Here is a 19,332-nt window from a genome sequence, read left to right as displayed (position 1 = left end):
TTAATGTTTTATCATTAATGACTATGGGCCTTTCAATACAGACGTGAATGTACCCATATTAAGTTTGCCTTGTTGAATCAGACCCACATTTTGTTCTAAGGTGTCACTTCCACAAACTAGAAGTGAACCCTGGTGTGAGGAGAGAAGGAACAATCTCCAGATGTACATTGTGCAAAAGTGTTAACGTCACATTACCTCTATAGATCTTTTTTATAACACTACTACTCTCCACCTGGAAATGGACTTCTACACCAAATTGTTATATGGAGGTGCAAAAATTGGTCCTATTAAAAGTACTCAAAGGCTGACAATGCTCAGATGGTGCAAAACATTTATAATTTTTTGCAGAGTGGAAATGGCCAGACACCCCTTTGCATAGTAAGAAAATACCATTCTTGCCCCAACTTTATGTAGCTGGCATCTGTGAAATCCTGGGGAGAGGGGCGTGGTAGGAGGGCAACAGGGGGCGGGCAATTTGCGTCATTTGGACCCCCGATAGGCAGAATGCGGGAGACTTGCCTGCTGCTCTTACAGGAGTTGGGGAGACCTACCCGGAATTTGAGAGTCTCCCAGACATTCTGGGAGAGTGGGCATGTATGAGAAAAACCTCTAAAAATGCACTCTCCCTGTCTCTTGATCTCATTTCAATAATATCACTCTGCTAAATAAAATCTCATTTGTACACTGTTCCTCAAACCTGCAGTGTTGTGCGATCTGTTTTATGAGGTTTTTTTTGTTGACATGCTGCAGCTACAAGTGCAGCCTAACTCTGATACATGCAAATAAACTTAAAATCTAATACTACTGAGTAGCAGATGGTTTTCCTGAAATCTAAAGTACAGTTACATTGTTATTAAGATTTCCTGAAATAACAGATTCAAGTAAGGCCAACCAGCTACAGGTATTTGGAGAACTTTAATACATTCTTAAGTCTGGATTTTAGTTTAATACTGCTCTATCTGTGAGATCTGATCAGAAAATCAGACAGCAGTCTGACAGCTGAGTAGATTCCCCCTGGTTTTAACTGTTTCATTTCCAGTGGTAATCTCTTATTCAGTCTAATAACTTAGAGCATTTTGGATGAAGTCCTATTCTGGTAATTTCTGAGAGCAACCATAGGGTTAATGGACAGTCACAGTCAGACATTCACAAATGGAGGTGTGGTAACTTCACTCCTTATATATATAGATCTATACAGGTAGGTTTAATGGGGGTTTTTTTTGGTTTAAAAATTTAAATAAAGAAGTAAAATATGCATGATGCTAAGAATAGGTTTATGCAAGTCTTACAGCATCTGAAGGATTTCAGTTCTATGTTTGATTATAACAAAAGGTTGAGCACCTTTACAGACTGGCCTTTCATGGAAAACTGCAAGTGCACTCCTGAAACTGTAAGTATGGGTTTAAAAAGCATAATCATGTGCTAAATATATGTAGCTTTCATTGGACAAGAAACATAAGGACTTCTTTTTTTTTTTTTTTTTTTTTTAAATTGTTAGAACCCTTCTGAAAAATGTATACATAAGATTAAGCTATCTTTTAGCTCTTGTCCAGATGGGTGTTTAGTTCTTAGTCAAAATATGTCTGTGGTGTTCTAAAGAGAATATGGTGAGCAAATTGCTGTCTGAATTTGGCTGTTATGGGGGTTCATTGGTCTTGGTGTCTGTATGCATCTGCCACAAGAGCAGTGATGGAAACTGTGGGTCAGCTGCAATGCCCAGAAACTGGGTCAACTGATATGCTAGCCAGCACAGTGTGCCTATGTTTCTCTGGGAATACTTAGTAACTAAATGCTTGACTTAATGAGCCCTATGATGTGTTAGTACAGAATCTCTGGTTTAGTTTTGACCCTCTTATGATGATTACAAATTTTCCTAAAAAAAAATATATATATATATATATATATATATTATTCATTCATATATTCCCTACTTGGATGTCTGTGGCGGCTATTAAAATAGTGTGCTTCTCCAGGTTTGTAATAGCCACCTACTCCAACAAAACACATGCTAGGGCAGCATATATGTTTTGTTTTTTTTAAATTATTTTTTAAAAAAAATAAACATACATTTTTAATTATTCTATTGACTAATCTAAGGTGCATTCACTCCTTATGTCTAGGGAAGTGTAAATGCAAAATACAGTCCTCCTGTTACTAAACCCACAGGAAAACTTATATTCATACAATGTGCACAATGAAGCACAAGTATTTTTGGTACTTGATAACTATAGGGGCACCACATGAACCCCTCCCACCTGTCATTCCAGGGAGAATTGTTATAATCCGCACTAGTGGGGAGATGGTGATGGTAACCAAATCCACACCAATAGACCCCTCCAGCTGAGGAGCTTACTTCCTGGATGCTCTCTACCAAGTAGCAGGTGGGTGGTGTCCATGTATCAAGTGGTGCCCATATAATTAACAAGTACTGTATTTTAAAAAAATGTATTACTAAATGTATCTGCAAGATAGGACAACTTATTTATTTCCTCATGCCTATCCATTATACCCAACAAAAACTAAAACTTGCAGATGTTTTGTCCACCATACTTGCTGCTAACTATCTCCACAAACCTTTCATGATGCAATGCAATTTATCCTCCTTTAGATGGCCAAGGCTGGCTTTGTACACTGCCCTACGGAGAATGAGCCTGATGTTGCTTGCTGTTTTTTCTGCCTGAAGGAGTTGGAGGGCTGGGAGCCAGATGATGATCCTTGGTGAGTATTAACTTAATGACAGATCTTGGGGTGCTGTATAGATGATGTTATTGATAATGTGCTAACGAGCGTAAACTACAGGAATGTTTGCTGCCAACAAACTGCTCTGTGAGCATATAAATGCATTGCTAACTAATAGCTGTATAATATAAAGCAGATATAGAAAATTTGTCTCTTCGTCCCCTATCAGGATGAGTCCTCTAAAGTATGAGGTGTTTTTTTTTGTTTTTTTAAATATAATATGTAAGTGAAAATGTCCAGTTCAGAAGTTATAAGTTGACACTAGTGCTCATAATTTATAGATATGGGCGGGCTTGGTTCCCCGAGATCCGAATCCTACCGAATTTAGGGTATCCGAGTACCGAGCAGGCTTCGGTTTTGAAATCGAGGCAAAATGTCATCGTAACGTATTTGTTTTTCTGAGCTCGGATCTCGCGAGATTTGAAAAGCATAAATACCAGCCTCCACAGCAATCCATCGCCATTTGACAGAGGGAGAAAGCAGGGTTAGGTCACACTGGCTATATCAGCGCAGGGACAGTGATTGATTGTATTCAATACCATTGAAATCTTAATACCAGTTGTTACAGCAGTAAGAGGAGAAGAGAGGAGGGTTTTTGTTCAGTTTCTGGCACTCCAAGTGCTGTTGGGGTGTCCCCCAATTCTTTTGCAGCAATATATCTGGCTGTGAAAAAAGTCCTATTTTGCAGCAGTGTCAAACTACACCGTCTTTTGAAATCAGGCAAAAAAAACGCACCAAAAAAAAAAAAATATCGCGTTGAAGCGAAAAAGTGTAACTGAGGAAAAGTTAACTGCCGATTAAAAAATAAATAAAAATAAATTGCCAACATGCCATTCTACACACGCAGTGGCAAAGAGAGAATGAGGCCTTCACCTTTCTCTTAGTGGCAGATCCAAAAATGTTACCAAGCCTACAATTGGTGCACAACTACTGTTACGCGTCAAAGGCGAGCTGCAAGATAACAGTAAGGCATTAGAGGATAATGTTTGCTCTGAATCAGAAATGACACCAATCCCTGTGGAGAGTCCATCCAACAGTGGGATGTCTAATCGTGAGCATTCTGTTAGTGAACCCATAAACAGGGGCCCTTTCAGCAGTTCTGAACAGCCCGAGTGTAGCCGGTGATACACAAATTGAGGATGCCACTTTGGAAATAGAAGAGGATGAAGGGGAGATTTGTGTAGGCGACGAGGGCGCTAATGAGAATGATGTTGTTTGTGTAAGTCCTGCAGCAGTTCTGGCACGTGACAAGAAAAAGGCCATTGTCATGCCTGGCCATAAAACAAAAAAATCCACTTATGTGTGGAATTATTTCTACCCCAATCCAGACAACAATTGTATAGCTATTTGTAGTGTATGTCAAGCCACAGTCAGTCGAGGGAAGGGACCTTAACCCACTTGGAACCTCGTCTGTTACACCATTTAATGAGAGTTCATGGCAAAGTGTTGGGAAAAGCTGAAAGTACTTCCAAAAAAATTACAAGCACTCCATCATCAGCTAGGACCCTCCGGTCACCTATATCCCGATGGCTACAAAATACACACCACACCATCCTCATCAATATCCTCAGTAGTGCTCGGAATTAGCCCCGCATCCCACTTATTAAGGCTGACTCCTGCACTATAATTGATTCCTCTGAAGAAAGTGTTGGTCCCACTGCTGCTGCTGTTGCTGGGGGTGAATCGTCAGCCCAGAGGCAGGCCAAGAAAATGAGCAGTCCTACATTTCAGCAATTAACTGTGAAACAATCATTTGCTGGGGAAGCAAATATGACAGCAGTCACCCAGTCGCCAAGCGAATCACAGACGCCATGGCTGCAATGTTAGTGTTAGATCTGCGTCCAATCTCCACAATAAATGCAGCTGGTTTTTCAAAGTTAATTGAGGTTTTGTGTCTGCGTTACAGAATTCCATCGCGACACCATTTTTCCCGTAAAGCTATTCCACAACTATACCAAAAAGTGTGTACAAATGTAGATTGCACTGAAAAATGCCATACTGTCCACTTAACCACAGATATGTGGACAAGTGGAAGTGGCCAAACCAAAGACTATATGACTGTGACAGCCCACTGGGTTGGTCATTCACCTTCACCAGCAGGAACAGCAGCAGCATGTACACCACTACGTAACATTTGTCACAGACAGGCCACTCTTTGTATCACCAGCTTCACTAACAGGCATACAGCTGACAATTTGTTACACAAACTAAGATGTGATTGATACATGGCTTATACCACTTGGACTCTCCACAGGATATGTCATTTCAGATAACGCCAACAATATAGTGCGAGCATTACAGCTGGGTGATTTCCAGCACATTCCCTGTTTTGCTCACACCATCAACTTGGTGGTGCAGAACTTCCTACGAAATAACTGTGAGGTGCAGGAGATGCTTTCGTCAATCATCATTAAATTTAAAGCGGCACTGCATTGTAAAGGGAAACTTTCCTTTACAATGCAGCACCGCTTTAAATTTAATCGCCGAAGACGCTGAACTCGCGGGTGTTGAAGAACCCGCATGTTAATACATTTATCCCCTGGGCTGGTTTGAAGGATTTTTCTAAAAAATGTCACCTTGCCCATAACTCCATCCAATACGAGTATAAACATGCAAAGGATGGTGGAGGATTATTTTCAAGAGGTAATGGATATGGAAATGTCAGATAGCCCCTTTCCTTACTGGGAGGAAAAGCAGGCCATTTGGAAACCCATGTACAAACTTGCTTTGCAATACCTAAGCTGCCCACCCTCCAGTGTGTACTCTGAACGAGTGTTCGGCACAGCCGGGAATTTATTCAGTGATCGCCGTAGAAGGTTACTTCCAGGGCCAGCGCTTCCATTAGGCAGAGTTAGGCAGCTGCCTAGGGCGCCGTGCTCTGGGGGGCGCCACTGAAGCCATGTAATAGTCAATAATGTCTTTAATACTATCGGCAGCCGCGGGCATGATTAACTGACCTACAATGCCATTAGCCGCCGCGCATATTATGATTTGTCCAGGATCTGAAATGGAGTCATTCAGTGATTCATTGCACAGCTGTGCAGCAAGGAGCCCTCCCCTTCACAGCTATTCCCTGCCCACGGAGGAGGTACTGAAGGAGCCATGGTGCCCAAATCCTCACCCCCGGATAGCTACTCGCAGGTCACAGCCAGGGTGACATGCAGCTACTCCGGGTGTTATCGCTGCGTGGATGCCGTTGCAATGTCGGAGGCTGCAGGAGTAGATTCCGGCGGGAGGCTTGATTGTCTGTGCAGCCAGTGCACCCCATTAATCCCTGGCTTGGTACATTCAGATGCAGCAGAGAGCTGAGAGTCCGGCAGGGGAGGTGCTGTGGCAGCGCTGCTTAAAACCACTGTGAAAAGGAGCAGCGTTGTTCAGTCCCCTGGACTAAGAAACTGGAGAAACTTTGGTGACCAAGGTAAAGAGAGATGTCTATGTGATCCATTGATAGCCATTCAGAATGACAACAACATGACACCCTCAGGTTCCTGTGTGCCCCTGCCCATGTGTGCCCCTGCCCATTTGTGCCTGTCTCCCAGCCCATGTGTCCCCCTGCCAATGTGTGCCTGTCTCCCCCTGCCCATTTGTGCCTGTGTCTCCCAGCCCATGTGTCCCCCTGCCCATTTGTGCCTGTGTCCCCATGCCCATGTGTCCCCCTGCCCATTTGTGCCTGTGTCCCCCTGCCCATTTGTGCCTGTGTCCCCCTGCCCATTTGTGCCTGTGTCCCCCTGTGCCTGTGTCTCCCTGCTCATTTGTGCCTGTGTCTCCCTGGCCATGTGTCCCCCTGCCCATATTATTGATTAAATAAGGTTTGGGGTATATTGCTTTTCTACCTCATGTTCAGTATTCTTGTGTTATATGCCAATAAATATGTGGAATTCAGTCACTTATTATTTACCTCATTTTACAATATAGTGAATATTTGTTCATTTAGGCACTATGGAAATGTGAATGGTGAATGTTCCTCTACTAGTAAATCAATTGCATTTTAAATTCCCTTTAATCTGACTTGAAGCATTCAGTTCTCTTCTTGATGAGTTTGAGTATGGGTCGAGGGTGTTGGTGGGGGGGGGGGGCAGGGGCGCCAGGCTGGGGCTTTGCCTAGGGTGCCCAGAAACCTTGCACCGGCCCTGGTTACTTCCCAAAAATGTGGAGAAAATGATGTTTATATAAATGAACTACATCTTCCACGGGGAAGGCCTTCACCATCAAAGATATCCAAGCACTGACTGTTCTCTAATGGTGAATTCAAGCGGCAATGAATTGATAGTCTGTGATGACGTACACACTGATGAGGTTGAGGATGAAGCTCCAGATGATGACGATAACATCTTTTTAAAACTTTCTATTTGTCTAGGCTGCAATCTACCCCCAAAGAGGAAAGGGATTTGGGGCATTTCCATATCGCGTACCATCTTGAAAGGTTGCTGTTTTGGCAATTTCTCATTATGGGTAGGGTGTTATACACAGACTGACCCCAAACTGCCTTTGTCCATTTCAAATAATATTGTACAGTCTATAACAGCTTTTTTTTTTTTTTTTTGTATTTTCTACAAGTGGAGGGGGGCCTGTAGAGACAGAAACCAAACTGCCTTTGTCCATTTCTTTGCATATTTAACTATAAGTGTAGGGTGTAATATACACCCAAAGACAAGGGCTGCATTGCCAATATGCATAGATAGAGAGGAAGACAATCTGGTTTGTGTGTAGAATTAATGAAGGCCTACCTACCAGGAATTAAACAGTTTTTTTGATGATGTATTAGCTTTACAATTAGATTACTTATCCAAGAAACAGGTGGAGAACTAAATTTGGTTATTTTATGCCCAAAAACATTGATTTTTCCAACAAAATAGCAAAACAAAACCAAAACACGCAATGGCGGTTTTGCACAACCAAAACACGAAGGTAATCCAGATCCAAAACCAAAACCAAAACACGGGGGTCAGTGACAATCTCTAATAATTTACCAAGAGATTCTTTATAAGGTTGTAATACACTTCTATTATGAATCACAGATGCTTGAACACATCTCCTGTGGATTACATTGGCAGAGATTATCACAGCTTAAATGCTTCACCTGGTGGGGTTTATTGTGGCATGTATAGAATGTTGTGATAAGACACAAGTGTATAATTAACTTTGCTGATGATCCCTACTTCCGGAACGGGTCTTATGTGTCCCACCTGTGCACATTCCTTTCATGCCCCAAAAGTGGTAAATTACATCCCCTTCATACACCACAGCAGAGAGATGGTACATAAGGGGAGAGGTCAGTGGAGGACTTCTAGCTGCACATGGATGTCCCATTGTAACCTAAAGCTCAACCTGTTCAAACAGGAGCTGTGGACGAGTGTGCAGCACCTCAGGTGTGCTATAATCTATCTAGTCTAGACAAAAATATACAGCCAAAAAAAACCCAGAAAGCTTAGAGAACAGAGTAATAACAGACGCACATACTTGGTTTCTTGCCTTTTTATTCAAGTGTGCATCTTGTAAAACACGGTCACTTCTGGCCACACACAGACTGTCTCAGGTTTGTGCAATATTACTCTGTATGTTACCTTATGTTTATGGTGTTCTACAAATGGTGACATATAATGGAATAAATGTAATTGTTATGAGAATATATTGGGTGGTGAAGGTGATATAAAGGGGATTTTATAAAGTGTTATCTTTTATGACCACTTAGAGCCCACACCTCCAGTTGGGAGGTCTAATGATAAAACTCTACACTTGGACATGGTTAGGGAAGAGATGCACTGACAGTCATGCTGCTTAGAGCAAATAGGATATACCGGGTCTGCTCCAAACGGGATTGCGGTTGTACAACTTCATTAACATCGGGGACATGTATAAAAAGTGGCTCATACATAACCATACTGCTGTAGACCAGTTACTGGTGTAATCTAAACCTGGTAAAAGGCCCCAGGCTATTTAAACCAGGCAGGACAAGCATGGAGAGCTGAAAGTCTGCAAGGGCATCTGACTGAATTACTGTTAGATGGTTAGTGTTTGTTATTCTCTAGATAAGTATAATAACTATATAAGTCTTAAAACGGATGTCCCATATCTTGATCATGCTATGTGTGAACACTGCTTTTGCTTTAAAAGAAGATTAATTCATTTTAGTAAAATAAGCAGTGACAAGAAATGGGCACCTACCTGTCACTGCTGGTATATGGCTTCAGCTCTAGAGGTGTTGCCACATCTTGACGGACAAGGCTCTTTATAACATGTAATTTATCTGCCCTCTGTAGGGCGGAGCACTCCAAACGCTCTGCCACCTGTGGCTTCCTCTGCCTATCTAAGAACATTGATGACATGACCATGGAAGAGCTGCTACGGCTGGAGGTTCATCGGATTAAGTCTTTCTATGTAAGCATGATACTTTATTTTTTCTTAATATTTACATTTTGGAATTGTATAACCCCCCCCCCTAAAACTGGCTGTTATTTCCTTGTTACAAAGTTAAACCGTTTACACTACAACACAACAATAAATGTTCATATAGACAAATCTGGTTGCTCTTCTAACAAGATGGCCATTGACCAACAAGACATTCAAACAGTCCTAATTAATGTTTCAGAGATCCCAGTCTGGTGTTTACTGGGACTGATAGACATTGGTCACATTGTTGCTGTAGTTTGTCTCCTTCACATACATTTAATGTAATGGTATAATGTAAGATACAATGGCTGCACGGTTCCCGCCCTCTTGCAGTTTTTGGACCACTAGCTATGTCCCTTTCTTTAGTCTTTCCTTAGTCTCCCCTAATAAGCACTGTCACCAACTTGCTCTGAATACAGAGTTTTTCATTTTTATTTTTTTTATTCACTGGATTGATCACTAGTTACTGTAATGTAGTTTTAAATCCTTTCTCCCACCATGAACTTTATGAACAGCAATGTATAATATTGCTGCATGTACAGTATATTGGGTTGTATAGTAAGCAGAATTATGGCATTGAGTGTAAACATTCTCTTTTGACACCAGATTTTTTTTATGCAACTCAACACAAGGGTTATATTTGCACATTACCTGGCACCATTCATTATAATAAATGCATCTTACTGCTCCTTCATTTATCATAGAAAATAATCTGACCTTCTGGGGATGTGGTAAATGATCTGTCTGTCCCTCAACACTTACACATTACTTCAGATTGACATTCAGCCCCGATAACGATTAGTTCTGAAGGTTTGAAACCAGATGGTCTTACCAAGCTGTGATACAGGGGTTTGCCACCATTGTCAGATACACTTTCCCCCCTTCTAAACATGCAATACAGGTCTTTATGCTAGTCTGCCTCTATGTACCATGACCCTGTAACAGACTCTGCAAAATACTTTCACTTCTGAACCATCTTTGCCTACTATATGAATCGTGGCCCCCACATTTATCTCTTGGACATCTCTTCCGGGATCTCTTTGATAGGAGGTATAAAAAGTAGGTCGGTATGTTCTAAACTATGGCAACAAAACTGAGCTCTCAGGAAGGGCTACATCAGTCAGCACTCAAGCTGCTTGTAGGCAGGGATGCTTGGAGGTTGTGGCCAATGGTTGCATAGGATGGAACATAGGAGACAAGGTAGCAATTGAACAAATTTGGGAGACTTGTATGCCAAATGTTGTAATTGGGGTTGGCACTCCTGGGCCCCCTAGGGGTTTTGGGCTCTGTTGCATATGTAACGTCTGTGATGCCTTTGGTTATGCTGGTGGATGTTATGGTTAATGAAAGCAGACTTCATCCATCCTTGTAGAGGAAGACCTGGCCAGTGGCTTCCTATGGAGTGGTAGCTGTCTTAAGTCACTATGAATATGGTGTTATTGATGAGAAGCATTGGTCATATCTGAAGCTAAGCATTGAGCTTAAGTAATACAACATTTTTGTAAATTTCTAATGATTTTTTTTTTCTTTATAGCACAAATTTGCAACTGTTGTCACCCAATATCTTGATGAGGAAATGATAGCTACGACCAGACGTCTGGTAGAATACTTTTCCAATCAACATAGCTGCTCATTAGAAATAGATGTTGAACCCTAATAAAAGTGGCTTTATACTTTCCAGCATAATATGACTGTAACGTTTGCATGTAAGTGTCAGTACTTTGGAACTATTCAGCTTGAACATCACTGTGTAAATAAGTTTTAAATTTCCATTTTTTATTTTTTTTAATGCAAACAATGGCTTATTGTTAATAAAATCTATTTGGTCATATCTTGCCAATGTCTCTGCTATAAAAGTATTGATCATATGACTTTCTACCCTCTCCCAGTATACTGTCTAATGACTATCACATGCAGCAATCTGAATAGTGGTGTTTAGGCTGTCATGTGGGGAAGGAGGCAAATGATTGGCTAGCTGCAGCCCCTCCCCCTTCCTAATTTCTCACAATAAATTGTTAATGTGGCTGAGGATGACCTCTGCATTAGTGCAGATGATTGGGGGAGGGGCCTCCTAGGTATGTGCAGCCTATGGGGATATGATCAGCTGCTCTGGGAAAGCTGGGGCTAGGCATGCAGCATAGCAGAGTGACTACATGGACCTAAGGGAGGAGACCAAGCAGTCACTTTCCCCAGCCTATAATTCAGCATGAACAGGCCTGGACACCATTCACCTTCACTGTGATTACCATCAGAGTCCCCACATAGGCTGGGATACTTTGTATCTGCCCCACCACCCTCTTGGTGCCCCAGCTAAGAAGCCGTTCTAATTTAATCTACAAACAGGAGGCTTCTATAATATGCAAGCACAGAGTTTTGGAGGTGAAAACAGTATTTGCAGGTGTGCTTTTCCTAGATATTATTCTCTAAACCGAGCAATACTAACGGGTATATTTACTAAATAGTGAGTTTGAAAAAGTGGAGGTGTTGCCTATAGCAACCAATCAGATTCTAGCTGTCATTTTGTAGAATGTACTAAATGAGAACTAGAATCTGATTGGTTGCTATAGGCATCTCCCGCAGTTTAGTAAATCTAGCCCTAAATGTGCAACGTTTGAAATAAAGCAAAGCTTAGTACTACCACTATAGGAGCCTCTTAAACAGATTCCTATCGACATGGCTGTTTGTAAACATCTACAGACAGAATATACATTATATATCATATAAATATATTATTATATAAAGTTTTTTCATGCGCAGTGTATGGCGGTTCTGCGCATGCGCCAAAATGGCGCGACTGTCCGGTTATAAGGCCGGTATTTTTGAATGTTCAACATGTTGTTTGCTCCTGAGGAAGTCCCACTGTGCTGGGACGAAACGCGTTGAGCTGTGGTCGCTATTGGCATCGTTATTCTTACCATATGTGAGTTCCTACTATTTTTAATAAATTGTCATTTTCATACCTTTACATTGCATTCTTTTGTCTATCTCATCCATTACCGCCCTGGATGACTTCTGACTGAGGAATTGCTGTTTTAGAGCTCACTTCACATCATCTGGTACGCAGTACAAGTTGCTTGTGTTTTGGAGGTGTACTCTTAATATTAACCCATTTGGTGCCGGGCTAACAATTGATCCTGGTGGAGGTTTATCACATTTGGTGATATATTATATAACTCTATTACACTATACGTGTTTTTTTCTATTTTTGGATCCACATTGTTGCTATTGTTGGAGAGGGGGAGATATCACCTCAGAAGAGGAACTCCGATTCTACCACATGATCTTTGACTTCATCTTTATAGTACGCATTTTATTACATCTTCCCATATTACTTACAATACTACACATTGGGGCGCCATACTTGTTTATCTATCCGCAGTTACATTATATATCTGCCTGCCCCACCACTAGAACTGCATTCGTAGAAGCTGGAAAATGTAAACTTCTTTAAAAGCTCTTTCTGCAGGTCATAAATTCACAATCAAACAAGTACATTTCTTAAAATTAAGCAAATTAACTCTATAATATATTTAAAGATGGAATTGCTGTCACTGATTGTCTAGGGTAAATATACTGAACACATATGCAAGCATTTGAACTGTCACTTCTAGAATGGCTCTTGCATGGATTGCTGTATTTGTATGTAGAATATGACCATTTTTAGTGAAAGGCAAAGTTGAAAACCCCAATTATAAATGCACCTTGCGACAGTCAGAAATGTATAAAATGATAGATAGATAGATATATATATATATATGTTGCAGTATACTCTGCTACGAGTGAATGCCCTGTTATTAGTCGTTCTAAGGTTATAGGTTTCTTAGTTGGCCTCATGATTTAAAGTGTATCATGCATAAACACTTAGACGCAGCACCATTGGTCTAAACCCCTGTTTTACATATGTATATTTCAGAGGTGTTCAAATTTAGAATTTGCTACAACTCTAAATCTCCCATCCTGGGGGCGTGAAATGCTAGGCTGCCCCTACACGTCTCCGCTCTCCTCCAAACACCAGTGAGTAAGGCACCCGTTCACTGCTGCTCCCAAATTTCCCCCTCAGTACAAAGCTGCCCCCATCAGGATGGTGGGACACAGCCCTCACATAGGGCCTGATTTTGAGTTAGGAGCAAACAAAAGGAGAAAATTTTGCATCTTGGCAAAACCATGTTTCATTAGAGGGTGAGGTAAATTTAAAATGTGGGGACAGATTTATAGTTGGGATACAGCATGTCATAGATCAACTTTCAGTGTAAATATAAAGTGATCAAGTATTTGTGTGCTACATGGAAAAACAGCTAGTATTTTCCTTGCGTGCAAAATAAGTAAATTTGTACCTCTTGCATTGTAACATGGTTTGTCCAGGTGCAAAGTTGCTCCTTTGCTTTGCTCCTGGCCCACAGTGTCTTGCCTAAATCTGGACAGTTGAAGTATGAGATAAAGCTCCTTTTTTTATTTAAGAATATACATCAAAGGGATTGGAAAGGCATTTTAGCAGCTATCTGAAAGGTCATAGGGCATCCAATAAGTCTGATGTAACTTTATGCTTCCACATGGTATTGCCTACATCTCACAGATATGCAATTACGGATACACCAGAATGTAGACTCTCTACATTTGTCACACAGGAAGACTATTTTATTTATGATGCTTGTGTGATCTCTATATGTGATATTGGCATTGGTTAAAAACTATACTATATATATTGTTACTAACCAGGAAAATACTATACTGTAGAAGAGTTTTCATGTCTTTTTATATTATCTCTATTTCCACTAGATGTCACTGTAAGACTAATTCTTGACCAGAAATGCACAAATATACATTCTAGTGCTTGTAAATTGCAATGTCAACCCAAAATTACTGTAGTTTATTTTAGTGGCAGAATGTTCCATAGGGCAGGGCATGCTGGCACCTTCAGGTCAGCATAGCTGGCGAGCCACAGCATGCAGAAAGGCAATGTGTTCAAAACCTAAAATAAAATTATACTGGCTTATACGAATGGGGAAGAGGCTCCTGCATAAGACGATGCAGCTGTTGGGACCTAAACGCAGTACTTTGTCTCAAAAGAAATGGCTTCAACTTAATGTAGCTATGAGGCTGGAAATTATGGATGCTGTCTTTAACAATGTATAACTTAATATATGCTAGTCAGCCAGAAGCTACCATAGGTGTCTATCTATAAAAGGGGAAAGAGCCCTATTGCCAGTGAAAATAGGCAAACGGCAGTTTATCAGGTATCCCGGCTAGTACCACTGTGTTTGCATCTTAGAAAAAGCTGATGCTATATAAGATATAGACTATATATAATATTTGTGGGGTATTTATGTTTTTTTTTTTTGTTTTTTTTTAAAGAAATTGAAGTGAAACTCCAAATGTAGACTTAACGTTTTTATTGTGCACGTGTGAATCAACAGAAGCTACTTCACACATTAATGCACTCCACATCAAGCTCATTCTTCTTCATTGCCTCTGTCATTTGTTCCCCACATCCAATCTATATCCAAATCCGGTTACATACATCTAAGAACAGGGCCGGACTGGGACTAAAAATCTGCCCTGGCATTTAAAGTACACAGGCCCACCTTAGTTTCAGCACGAAAGAAACTGTGTGCCCCCGCGCAGCGTCAGCCCCGAATAGGGCGTAACCACATTGTGTTGTGGGTTTGGCCAACATGGGGCATTGATACATATATTATAATAAAACATTACATTTATCACGTCCTCCCAGCCACATCATGCCATTCCCCCAGGCACATTATGACACCCCCAGCCCACTATACTTATCTATGCTTCTGGTGCTGTTGACATCCATCAGGGTGGGAATTTCCTGTAGAGTGAGCAGGAAAGCTTAGTCTCACGAGATTACCAAATCTTGTGAGATTTAGAGCGCCTCAGCTTGCTCTGCGGGCTGTGTCCTATCCAGGGACTGGGAGCAACTATCTACTCCCTCCTGCTAATCAGAGCTGGATTAACGCTTGGGGAGCCCGGGATATTTAAGACAAGGGGTCCCTATTATGTAACATGGTTATCATTTTAGACAAATTTTAGACAAATACAGAGGCAATACTGTTAGTTGCACGCAGCTCTGCCTTCACAAGCAGTACAGTGTGAAGTGGGACATACCTCCCAACTGTCCTTGTAGTTGGACCAAATCTCACTAAACGAGTCGCCAAAATTTGGGACAGTCGGCAGACAGTCCTGCTCTCTTCTACATGTTCTTATCACTTTTACCACCTGTGGTTGCTGGTGTCTTTAGTTGTTGCTTGTCTGGATCCTGGAATGTTGGAGGCCCTATTTGGGGAGAAAAATATGGGTACATGTAATTTAGAAAACTCAAACCAGCCCTGGTGTTTAATCAAAACAACCCATGTTTTATAGTTAGGCCTCCCTCTAGCCTCAACATTAAAATACTAGTATTCACATTTAATTTCCCTCCCTCTAAACAGCCCCAGCAATAAATTAAATAGCATTTACGTTTAAGAAATATACCTATTTCCCGCAACCATCACTGCCCTTAAATAATTCATATTCACATTTAATAAATAGACGTTATTTTTTTCCCCAAACAACCCCAGTTTCAATTAATAGCTCCCAAACCACCCCAGCATTAAAAGTCCAATCACCCCTTCTTAAATTGCTAGGCCCCAATATTAAATTAAAGTGACCCACATCACCCCACAAATAAAATAGCACCAATTAAATAATACCCCCACCTAAACTCCAGCATTAAATTAATAGCCTACCTCCCACATTATATTAACATTCTCCCCCTTCCCTCATGCCTTAGTACGTGCCCCAAATTGATATTAAGCCACCATAGAGCCCACAGATCATATTATGCCACAATGGTGCCCCAGTTCATATTATGCCACAATAGTGCCCCAGTTCATACAATAGTGCCCCCAAATCATATTATGCCACACAGTAGTGCCCCGAATCATATGCCACAATAGTACCCCCAAATCATCTTATGTCATACAGTAGTGCCAAAAAATCATATTATACCACAGAGTGAACATATTAACACCACTAAATAATATTTGTATGAACTGTGAGTTTATATAAATATTCATTAGGAATAATTATGGACTATACAGCACTCCCCCTGTTTTTCTGTGGAGCACCCTTTCTCTTTCCCCTTTTTTTCTGTGTGGCATCTCCCCCTCCCCCGTTTTAGTGTACTTACCTTCTCAGCTTCTTTTTTCTTGTTTCCATCTTCTGTTTTCTTCTTTCTACACCTCTGACAACTGCCGGCCAGATTTGAATGTGCAGCGCTGCGCTGGTGGCTGGTTCCTGAGGAGGAGCCAGCCGTCACTGACAGGCTGCCATTCACTGACAGGCTGTCAGTGCACAGTGCACGCACCATGCACTGACTGCTTGGACCGGCCCATCTGACCATCGGCTCTTCTGGCATGTGCCAGATAGCCAGTTCGGCGCTTAGAAGCATGTCTAGAATATGCATGTATCTCACACAAGACACTGCAATTTTCTTTCATCTCATCAATCTCTAACCAGGCACCCCAACAATCCATCTTGAATTTGGGGTTTGGACCAGTGTTTCCTAAACCCAGTCCTCATGTACCCCTAACAGTGTAGGTTTTTCTGGTCACAAGTAAGGTAATTATACCACCTGTGGATATTTTAAAATGTGTCAGTGTCGTGAACATAGAGAATTTAGTAATTTATAAGGATTAACCCATCACATAATTGTGGGGAATAAGGCCTGAATCATAACTGCAGTGTAAATATGGTATATTGAATCCATTGATAAGTTGAGCTACTAAAGTGTAAAATGTGAAGTCAGAAAGTCTGTTATTATTTGATGGCTCTGCACATCCCAGTGTGAGAAGATCGCCATGTCACCTGTGGCAGCTTCAAAGAGCCCCTGCTGTAAGCTATATCCTGACACAAGTTAGTTTTTGGACACGGGAATAGCCTTTTAGGAACCACTCAGCAGGGTGTTTGGCTCATAGAGGCCATGTGCTGACTTGGCTATAATTTTATTTAGACAAAAGAAGTCCGTTTTAAAATATGCCACTTCAAATCAATAAAAGTAGTGATCAACCACATATTCCTCAATAGCATGATGAAGGCCAGCTCATATGCCAGATTTAGCATTCTGCCACACAGAGAAGTTAAGGAAATGAGGGTAGGCTCTACTAAGACACTGTATCTAGGCCTGTTTGGTATCAAAAGATGTAAAATTCATAGAGGAATTTATTAATAATAAAAGTGGGTCTGTGTGATGCTCCACAGAAAATTTAGGTCACATAGTAGAATTGGGTAATAAATCATGCAAATGGTGATTGAAAAAAGTATCGCAGACCACAACCCTCGGGAGGTGAGAATGGTGTAATGTGTGTCTTTAAAAAGCTGTGACCAGTTACAACAAATTGTTAGTCTTTTGGGAAAATCAATCCACAATGATAAATTGTCCATCTTCTTAGCCAATTTCCCATTGCACAAATTATACAACTCATGTAAGTTATATTCTGAATGTAACCCCTTTATTTAAAACTGTTTTGCTTGTGTAGGTTATATCAATTGTTTATTAATTGTTCTTTTTATATCTGAATGCCTTATAGCCTGTTCAGAAGAATATAGCTCAACCAAGTTAACCAGTTTGAATGCCGGTGTGTGATTTGTTGATACGTTTGATTAACAAGCTTAGTGTGTGCTTGCATTTACATTTATGCAACAGTCTGGAGGTGTGAAGAGTTAACCCTTTATTTGCTGGTGTGGGCTTTGCCAGCCTGTGGGTAGCCAGAAGCCTGGTCTGCCAGTGTGGGACAGTATATTGGGATCCTATTGCCCATATTCATTAGGTGGTGGCAAAACCTGAAGTGTGTGGGGGTGTGAGAGCGCTGTGTGGAGGGCGATTCAGTAGGTTTATAACCTGTGTGATAGGTAGAGAGAGACTGCAGGCTTGAATTGTGTGTGACCTCATACAGCAAACACCCAAAGTCATGGCAGCTGGGAGCGTGTTCATGACAGTCAGTCAGTAATGAATACACCTGTGCTCCAGCAAAGAGATATGGTACCCTTTAGGGATACCTGAGGACTAGGGTTTGGACAAACACTGGTCTATTAACTTTCCTCCTTTTTCCACTGCTGCTCTGCCAGTCTCTACACTGGTAGTCTGTACAATAAATAATCAGATATTCTACTGACGAACATGGCCATTAACAAAAATGCATCAACAGCCATCTCTTCACTTGTTTAGAAATATCTCCCAACTTAATCCCTCCATTCTGCCCCAGATCTGCTTCTCTCATCCTCACTCGTAACTTCAGTTACAGGAATTTTTTTTAAACTTGCACTACATGTAATTCCCTGCCTCTTCCAATAAGACTTTCTCCTTGTCTCCAAACCTTCTAGTTTGGAACTGGGAGATCCCTAAAGAGTCCTCTCTTCTGGTAGGTTTCTACCTGATTACCAGCCCTATACACAGTTTATGCAAAATTTACATTTATTCTCTTTCTATGCTCGAGACACCTACTGACCACCGAACCAACACTGGGGTGTGAGTGGATCATGTAGCCCCCCTTAAGCACGTTCCTCCATTGCAATCTGTTTAAACCATATGCAATCTGTGGTATTTGACCTCACATATCAAACTCCTATATTATAATTTGGAAATTTCAAGCAGAGACCTCTTTGTCTGTTATTACTGGTGGTCGAAATGGTCCGGAATACGTTTGTATGCCATACAAGCACTTCTCTTACAGCTTTGATTGTAAAATTATCAGATACATTATAATGCAAATTAGACATTGTAACTAGAACAATATTTTTCAATGCAATTTCTCAGAAGTACTAACAATATTCGCAATTTTCACAGTTCTGCATTCATATAGTTTCTGAGTTTTTCATAACCGAAATATTTAAGGTTTCCATCATATGTGATAAGGCGTGCTTACCTATGCCAGATTTCCTGTCTGTAAGATCACTAAAGGACATCAGCCTTTGTGAGCCAAACACATGCAATAACAGAGGAGTATAATAGCTGACAGTGAGATGGCGAACAATGTCAAAAATCTTAATTCCTGTCTGGGCACGGGACAGTCACAATTTTCAAATCCAGAAGAGGCGTGACCTATGGATTACTTTGTAAAGTAGAACGTGGGTGGGTGATTTGGGGCATGGCTTACTTGTTGGATTTCATATTTTCAAAGGTGAGAAAGATGCCTATTATTTAAGCTT

The 19,332-nt window shown here is 41.0% G+C and overlaps 1 protein-coding gene across 1 annotated transcript; it reads left to right on the top strand.

The window, feature by feature from the left end:
- The first annotated feature begins 1,233 nt into the window (after positions 1-1,233).
- On the top strand, positions 1,234-11,086 carry LOC142140147 (baculoviral IAP repeat-containing protein 5.1-like). The gene is made up of 4 exons (XM_075198002.1): positions 1,234-1,390; positions 2,609-2,718; positions 9,000-9,117; positions 10,664-11,086. The coding sequence occupies exons 1-4, from the start codon at positions 1,253-1,255 to the stop codon at positions 10,784-10,786; spliced, it is 489 nt and encodes a 162-aa protein (XP_075054103.1). The 5' UTR covers positions 1,234-1,252; the 3' UTR covers positions 10,787-11,086.
- Positions 11,087-19,332: the final 8,246 nt, after the last annotated feature.

The sequence above is a fragment of the Mixophyes fleayi genome, chromosome 2 (assembly GCF_038048845.1).
Source record: "Mixophyes fleayi isolate aMixFle1 chromosome 2, aMixFle1.hap1, whole genome shotgun sequence".
NCBI lineage: Eukaryota > Metazoa > Chordata > Amphibia > Anura > Limnodynastidae > Mixophyes > Mixophyes fleayi.
The sequence above is the reverse complement of the archived record's forward strand: the minus strand, read 5'-3'. Positions and strand labels throughout refer to the sequence as shown.

Excerpts from the sequence above, each read along its gene's own strand:
- LOC142140147 (XM_075198002.1), top strand. The coding sequence starts at position 1,253 with ATGCATGATGCTAAGAATAGGTTTATGCAAGTCTTACAGCATCTGAAG. Across the intron at positions 1,391-2,608 it reads GCAAGTGCACTCCTGAAACT|ATGGCCAAGGCTGGCTTTGT; the intron begins GTAAGTATGGGT and ends ATCCTCCTTTAG. Across the intron at positions 2,719-8,999 it reads GAGCCAGATGATGATCCTTG|GGCGGAGCACTCCAAACGCT; the intron begins GTGAGTATTAAC and ends TGCCCTCTGTAG.